This window comes from Mycetomoellerius zeteki, unplaced genomic scaffold (assembly GCF_001594055.1).
Source record: "Mycetomoellerius zeteki isolate Tzet28-1 unplaced genomic scaffold, Tzet1.0 scaffold266, whole genome shotgun sequence".
Classification (NCBI taxonomy): domain Eukaryota; kingdom Metazoa; phylum Arthropoda; class Insecta; order Hymenoptera; family Formicidae; genus Mycetomoellerius; species Mycetomoellerius zeteki.
Window position 1 is genome coordinate 50,488 of NW_017257245.1, and position 8,601 is coordinate 59,088.

The window sequence follows — 8,601 nt, forward strand, 5'->3', positions numbered from 1 at the left end:
CCATATTTTTCATTACATTTTCTTGTAGCTAACCACGAGAACTTTACAAAACATTATAATAAAATATTTTTTCATGTAGTACATTTCGAGTTATAAGGCGTGAAAGTTACAATACGGGCGGCATTAGCATTACGCAACTGACCGACAGCTAAAACCTCTTGAATATTGTTCAGGATCATGTCCTAGATAATATTTGTCAAGATCAAAGCCATTGGAAGTTGCACTTCTTATTTTCATTTTTACGTAAAAATGAATTTTTAGAACAATAATAAAAACAAGAGGAATAATCTCCAATGGCCTTGATCTTGACAAATGTTATCCAGGACATGATCCTAAATAACATTCAAGAAGTTCTAGCCATCGATTGGACAACTTGCGTAATGCTAATGCCGCCTGTATTGTAACTTTCACGCCTTATAACTCGAAATGTACTACATGAAAAAATATTTTATTATAATGTTTTGTAAAGTTCTCGTGGTTAGCTACAAGAAAATGTAATGAAAAATATGGGGTTCTATTTAAAAAAATCGACGTGACCTTAACCAGGCTTTGGCGACGCCATTCAAGGTCAAATTAATGGTACCTTCTTATGTCTCCCTCGAAGTCGACAAACTTTTGTCTGAAACATTCTTCACGAAAATGCATATTTTTCTAGAAATTAGCCTAATACGGTCGCTCTGGAACACCCTGTATACGTGTGTGTATGTATTATAACATAAATAGCCACTCACCTATTTATGTTTACATCTGTAGACTCCAAAATAGTCCTGGCTTTATCCAAGTGACCATGTTCCACAGCCGCAAATAGAGCTAAAAATAAAATGATAACACACACAATATCAAGATTATTTCTAATTTAATATGATTTTGATGTGACAAGAATAAGTTTGGCACAAATAAAGAAGCGTTTGAGAAATTAAAATAAAAAATCGATAAAAATAAAATACCATGCAGGTGTATGTTGAGTGATTGGGCCGAGAGGGGATTGATATGTATTGACGATAGATTATTTAGTTGGTGGGGCTGATGTTTCTTCTTGCCGAAACCTTCTAGGAACTCCATCCCTTGCAACGAGTGGAACTCTGCGCGCATGAAAAAATAAGGCAAAATAAATAAATGATGATTAAATAAGTGAAACATTGCAAATCGGATAAATAAGCAATAAATGCATAAAACAAAAGAAATTTGAAGGAATCGTAAAAAGATTGATGTATATCTTGAGGAAGTAAATCCTTGTTTTAATTACACAGGTCAACAAGGTTTTGTTGTTGGGAAGCTGTGGGTCATTTCCGACGTAATTTTCTGCGTAGAATCCGAATCTGAAATCAGAATTGGCCTATCACGTCAGGATTTTGAGATATTTGAGGATATATACTCGAAAAATGCGTTTTTTTGCTATTTTCGAAGTTATGATCATTAGAGTTTTCCACGTCTAGTGAAGAAAGAAAAACCGATATTTGTCAATAAACAAACAACTTATTATTTTTTTTATACACACCTGCAAAATATCCTTTTTTATGCATTCAGGTGCTTCGTTTATCGAGCGAATTTCGAGCATCCTAAAACTTTCAGCGAGAAAGTTGTTCATTCGGATATGAACAAATGTTCTGGAAAGTTTCATTTTCATTGCATTAATAAGTTTAAAACTAATGATTTGTTTAAAGTTGGTAGACGCCTTGCACTCAGAGCCGCAGCGCACAAGACGCGCTGTCCGTTATTCAAGGTCCTAATATATAAACAGTCACAATTGTGACTGTTTGCTGTCTTAACAATGGCCCCGCGTAAGTGTTTAAATGATCCTAACAGTTTTTGTTATATTTGTGGTCGTTTCACGTTTGTTAAGAACAGGAACGAAAAAGACGGGAAAAACGGTTACGCAAGTGGGTTAAAATGCCCGTAACTTGGCGAAAAAAAATCGTAGGTAGTCGATCAATATCTCATTTTGAAGGGTAAGAATATTACTAAATGATGCAAATAGCACAAAAGACCCAAAAAATTGGTTGCGTCCTGTACATAACCTCTAAAGTAGCATAAAAACGCATTTTTCGAGTATATATCCCCTAATATCTCAAAATCCTGACGTGATGGGCCAATTCTGGTTTCAGATTCGGATTCTACGCAGAAAATTACTTCGGAAATGACCCACAGCTTCCCGACAACATCCAAGACCCCCTTTTTTGTAGACCTGTGTTATTTAATACTTATTAAATTTTCGACTTTTATGTCTAATATAAACACAATTCATCTATCGTTATAATGATAGCTAACAATATTTTATACCTTGGCGAAATGTTTTAAGTAATTATTATGGAACGAGAAATAAAGTCTTAAGTGTTTGCCAAAAAAGCAACAATTTAGAAAATGTAAGAGAGAGAGAGAGAGAGAGAGAGAGAGAGATCTTGATTGTTTCTTTCTTGAATTATTTTGTTCATCATATTACAATGTCAGTTCATACGTTTTACTTAAAGCTCCTGAGTAATCACCATAGCCATATTGAATCGTGACGTCAGAAGTGAGAAATAACACATTAACTTATGTTGCATGCCATTTGTGAGTAAAGACAATTTGGATAAAACGAAATGAAAAGATTGCTTTAAAACATTTGTAAAAATCGACGAAAACTATGTTTATCTCCCTTGACAGTCAGTAAATAATCGTAAAAGTGATTCGTAAGAATCGTAAAAGTAGGCACATGAAGTGCTTTTATTCAATGCGCATGCGTAGCTTATTTTCACTTGCATGTGCCTTTTATCACTCTTTATGATTATTTATTGATTGTTAGGGAGGATAAGTATAGCTTTCGTCAATTTTTACAAATTTTTTAAAGCAATCTTATCATTTTGTTTCATCCAAATTGTCTTTATTTACAAATGGCATGCAACATAAATTAACGAATCATTTCTTGCTTCTGATGTTACGATTCAATATGGCTATGGTATCTACTCAGGAGCCTTAAGCTACTTTCACAACTATAAATTTTCTCACATCAGTGACGTTCTACAATGCTTTACGGTTCACCATTTTATTTCACGTTTAACATACTTTCTTTTTATATCTTTTCACGATATTTATTGATTCGTTTTGTCGTGAACCAGTAAAAGTTAAATGCATTATTACATCAGATATAATGTAGACTCCCTTTCTTCATCAATATCGTAGAGAAAACAAGTAAACCGATAATTTGGTGTGAAAACTTGAACTAACTTCCTAAGAAGTGATTAATTACACCTGGCACACCACTGACTAATTAGAAAACTTATTAATCCAGCGTACTTGATCCTGATGAGGTCGACACGAAAACTCGCTCCTGACCAATTCGCTCGTAATTCTTCATTTCCTTCATGTCTCTTTTTCTACCAGTCGTCATTTTATTTCGAAAACTATTACCACGTCTATTTGTCCAAAAGTTTGTGATATTATCTACCGTTCTGCCTTTACAGGACTTTGAAGGATATATTTTAGCGTCGTCGTGAATTTTCTGATTCTGTAGGCAGATTGTTGCATTTTTTCTTTCCATCTCGTGTATCTTGCAATAAAATTTAATCCTTAGGCGATCAAACTCACTCAATGATTCGGTCGTCCTTCGATTTCCATTTATGATGTTTATCGCATGCGAGTTGTTGCTTCTCATTTCGCAAGAACGTCTCAAAGGCTCGGTCTCACATCTAGAAAGAAATGTGTTTTGTGATGGTTTTTCGAGGTATTCTTCGTCCTTATCTTTGTTTTGGTCGTAATTCGTTTTACAGAAGGGCCGGTTAATTGGGGTCTTGTGGGAATCCACGACGACGGTCAAGACATTGCATTTGGATGACGCAGCGCGTTCATCTTGTTTTTGCATTTGTTTCATCTCGTTCCCTTCTCCGACTTCATAGAGGAAGCTCGAGACGGAGGAATCCAAGGAACCGTCTAGCACGAATGTAGGATTCTCATAAAATGCGTATTTATTAAGTCCATCTGTGTTTGTTTCACAGGACTCATGTTTGTCACTACAGTCTTTCTCTCGAGTATCTTCTTGCGAACTTCCTATGCTATGTCTCCTGCGAAAAATGTGAATAAGCTTCGGTAATTTTACATCTTCGTCCTTCATCCAGGGTCTCTCCACGTTCTTACGATCCGTACCCATTAGCCTATCAGTTAGAAACAGCTTACTCTTTAGATCCTTTGTAATTTCTCGCGAATCCGCATCGAGATTTGATACCGAGATCTTCCGAGGACTTGAAGATGCCTCATTATCGATTTTATTCATGATGCAAGAATTCATATCCTCAGAACCTTTTCGTACACTCTTCTCACCGTCTTGAAATTCTTCAAGGACAGATAAGTTGCATCCCTTCTTAACGACGAGATCTTTTGAGACAGATGAGAGATCGAAGCCAGCGGTCAATCGCAGATTGGCATGATTGCGTATCTTTGACATCAGTTTCATAGACGCTCGGAAGGATCTCGACCTTTTCAAGGTCGATATTCTGCTGCTCGAAGAACGTTTCGAAAGTAGTTCCATTTTCGGGCTCGATGAAGCAGATTTGCAAAATTTCATTTGAGAATCGCTCAATAGTTTTCCTTGATATATGTTCTATCGAGATATTTGATTTTTTTTAGAGTTTCGATACGTCTGAATGTATTCTCAATGGAAGGAGATCGCTTCACGTATATTGCTCGTCTTATAAATTATTGTTAATATGTATTACATATTATTGCTACTTATGTGTTATTGCTCCTCTTTGGTAGAATAAAGCTTCGAAATTTGTGTCTCCATAAACTTGTAAAGCTATTCTTTGGCTGGACAAAGCTGCAAAAAAATCATTGATATTGTCATTTGCTTAATTTTATTATATGTTTAACGGCACATTTCTCTTTCGAATAGCACGACGAGGGGGAATTATATATATTAAAATATATTATATAACGTAGGCTTAAGAAATTATTCCGAAGTTTCTAAAACGTTGACTATCTTAATGCGACCTGTGAGTCAATTCACTACGTGTCAAGTTTTTACTTTGACTTACAGAATACCTCTTGACTCTTTTATAACGAAACTGATAAATATTTATATGAAGCGTTAAAATAAGTGGAAGAGCGATTAGCAATTAAAGGAGATTAGCACGAGTGTTGCCATGAAATAACGACGTACACAGAGAGAAAAATGTTTGGTATTTGTAACTATAATTATATATTACTATAATTATGATTATTACTGCTATAATAATAATAACAGTAACTATATATATAGTTCCAACAACAAATGTATATAATTGGCAACCTAAAATGACTATAATTATAGTTGTTATAACCATAAAATAGTTGAAATTACCATAAAAATGATTCAAGTGATAATTTTATAGTTATATTTTGGGACAACCACAAAAAATATGGTTGTCCCAAAATATAACTATAAAATTATCACTTGAATCATTTTTATGGTAATTTCAACTATTTTATGGTTATAACAACTATAATTATAGTCATTTTAGGTTGCCAATTATATACATTTGTTGTTGGAACTATATATATAGTTACTGTTATTATTATTATAGCAGTAATAATCATAATTATAGTAATATATAATTATAGTTACAAATACCAAACATTTTTCTCTCTGTGTAGTTGCTATGTGACCACCGTCTCCAAAACGATTTTATTGTTTACTTATGGTCATGTCGCTTGATTCCGCCGGGCGACAATTGGCCATTATGAAGAAGTGGACGGAATATGGCCTCTTCCTTCTCGGACAATTTACCAGACCAATCAAATTTATTGCTGTCGTCCGTTATTCGTTAAGATCTCGATGACAGCAGTATATAGGTGCTTATAGATCACAATGACAAAATCGCTAATGATCTAACCAACATCGAACATGTAGTAAAGTTTGTTCCCAACAATGTATGTAAGAAAAGTTAAGCGGGTTTTAACTCCTTGTATTTTAAATAATTATATTTCAAGAGGATTGATGCTTGTGGTACCGATATCCATATCGGGGAAAAAAGAAATGGTCAAACTCATATTGGAGATTCCAATAAAGAATCATTCATGTCGTGATGTATTACGTTTGTATCGAATGAACATAATAATTTTCGAACATTTTATTCAAGATTTTTGTATGCCACTCGTCGACGCATCGAGCTTGACTTTCTCCGATAGTTCAATATTTCATTCACAGATCAGCATTTTATTCACAGAGTGATGAGCCACTAAAATATCGTTTTATAGATCGTGCCAGTCTGTTTCTCGCGAAAGCGTGAACGTTCAAACTTACTCGAATGAGAAAGTTTGAACTTGGAATTGTTGGAACACTTGGAAGAAAGAAAAAATTGACTGCTTTGGTAGTCTACATTAAAATTTATTAGAAGTTAACGAGAAAATTATTTGTTGACTAAACTGTTAATAGCATAGTTATAGTCTGGAAAAGCATAAATATACTCAAGAGAATCGTCTGCCAGTTTCGATCTGCAAAAGCAAATTCTTTGATCCTCCATCCAGCTAAAGTTGCATTTAACTAAATTTTTATATATTATATTTTGATAAAACTATTTTTTCCATGTATGATTACCAATTCAGTTATCATTTTTAAATTATTTAAATCTTAAATAGTTTTCTACGATTTCTATTTTAAATAATTTTCCTCTTAAATAATTTCTTCAATTCTAATTTATAAGTACAAGTGCAATATTTATTTTAAACTTTTGCTTTTTTTATTGAAATATAATCTATAATCTCTCAATTTTTGTCTGACGTTACCTATTACTCTACGTATTTGTATAATTTTACCTTTATTAATTTTTTGAGGGAAAATGTTCAAAATGCTCAAAATGCAAAAGTAGTCCCAAAGGATACTTCAGTGTATTGATTTAGATAAAAATTTATATACATATAATAAGAATAAGGATTTTTTAAATCATAAGATACAAATTTGACGTTAGAATCTTTGAGTTTAAATTCACGGATTTAATATAATACAAAAATTGTAATGAAATAAGTTGTATTAATCTTATTACGTATATCTTTGTTTAATAATGTTTCCGAGATTGCTAAATATGAATTTGATGTTAACATGATAAATTGTAAGGTGGTAAATCCATTATGGCGGAAAATTTCATAAAATTCTTAATATATAATATAACTTGCACGCACGCACGCACGCACAGAGAGAGAGAGAGAGAGAGAGAATGTCTCAAGATTTAATGGATAAATTGCGAGAGTATATTCTGAAAGTAAAAATAAAGAAAATGTTATAGGAAGTTTGGTTAAAAATGCTTTATTGCAAAGTTATAAACAAATATCGTTTACGGCGAAATATGAAAAATAGGAAACAGTTCATTCTTCAATAAAATTAATTAATTAAGCAAATGATGAGAGTAAAACGCGCGGTTGTAGATGCACTTTATAATAGTATATATTTAAAAAATATATATATTATACGTATATGACGCGTAAACTTCTTTATTTAATTTATATATCCTTATAAAAATTTTTCACCGTTTTTAGACCTCATATGGACTGTTTTTAACCCGTTTTTAACTTATTTTTAGCCCGTTCCTGCCCTTTTCTTGCACTCACAAGCACTCGTGATGTCGCGAGGAATGATAACAAGTATAAACGAGTATGCGTATGAGTATTTTTGAGGAGATTACTCATTTTCAATACTCGTTTTTCTGCTGATAAACGAGAAACGTATACGCGAGTATGAGTATTTTTGAGTGAATTGTCTGTTTTCAAAACTCGTTTTTTCACTATGAATATTTTTGAGTGGATTGTTCATTTTCAACACTCATTTTTCCATTGGAAGTATTTTTGAGTGGATTGTCCGTTTTCAAATGTCCGTTACAGCTGATAAGTGAGAACACGTTAATACGTCCCTCTTTTACTAATCATATATTTATCGCGTTTATTAATTATCACATCAATTTTACATTAAACGGTTAAAAAGTATTTTACTTTAATACTTTTTAAATATTTTATACAATATCTAATAAATTGAAATGAAATTCATACAATAAAGTAACTCCGATATTTATATACGCTGCGCGCCAAGATTTACGCCACAGAAATCAGAAAGAAAGAATTGAAATAAAAAATTTATAGGCAACCAATCTATTATATACGCCTTTATGTTATATTAGTATTGTAATTTTAATTTTTTACTGTAATATTAATAATACTATATTAATAATACTATTATGTTAGTTGAATCGATTTATCAATGTAATAAATAGCGCAACCGTATATCATATAATTCACATTAAATCATTACTATAGGGAATAGAAACTTATTTAGTGATACATAAATATAGAGAGATGATAAAGAACGGAGTATAGCAAAATACAAGTGCTTAACTTTATTCTCCGTTCGATTTGATGTGTTACATCTTCACCTGTTTAAATATCCGGAATTTTTAGCGGATGAGATTTATGCCCAAAACGCATACACAGTTTGGATTAAGTGCATTAAATTCAATGCGTTACATAAAACATATCACACCTCCTCACATCATAACTCTCTTAATGAATGCAAGATTAGAATTATTATCTATTATTTTTAATATATTATATATTCACCATTCATATTCCTTAATAAAACTTTGTAAACACATTTTATAAATTACT

General features: G+C 32.4%; 1 protein-coding gene across 1 annotated transcript; it reads right to left on the reverse strand.

The window, feature by feature from the left end:
• Positions 1-478: 478 nt before the first annotated feature.
• Positions 479-4,501, reverse strand: LOC108724014 (uncharacterized). Its single transcript, XM_018450118.1, has 4 exons — positions 3,274-4,501; positions 948-1,082; positions 732-810; positions 479-482 (listed from the first exon to the last, which is right to left on the reverse strand). The coding sequence occupies exons 1-4, from the start codon at positions 4,499-4,501 to the stop codon at positions 479-481; spliced, it is 1,446 nt and encodes a 481-aa protein (XP_018305620.1).
• Positions 4,502-8,601: the final 4,100 nt, after the last annotated feature.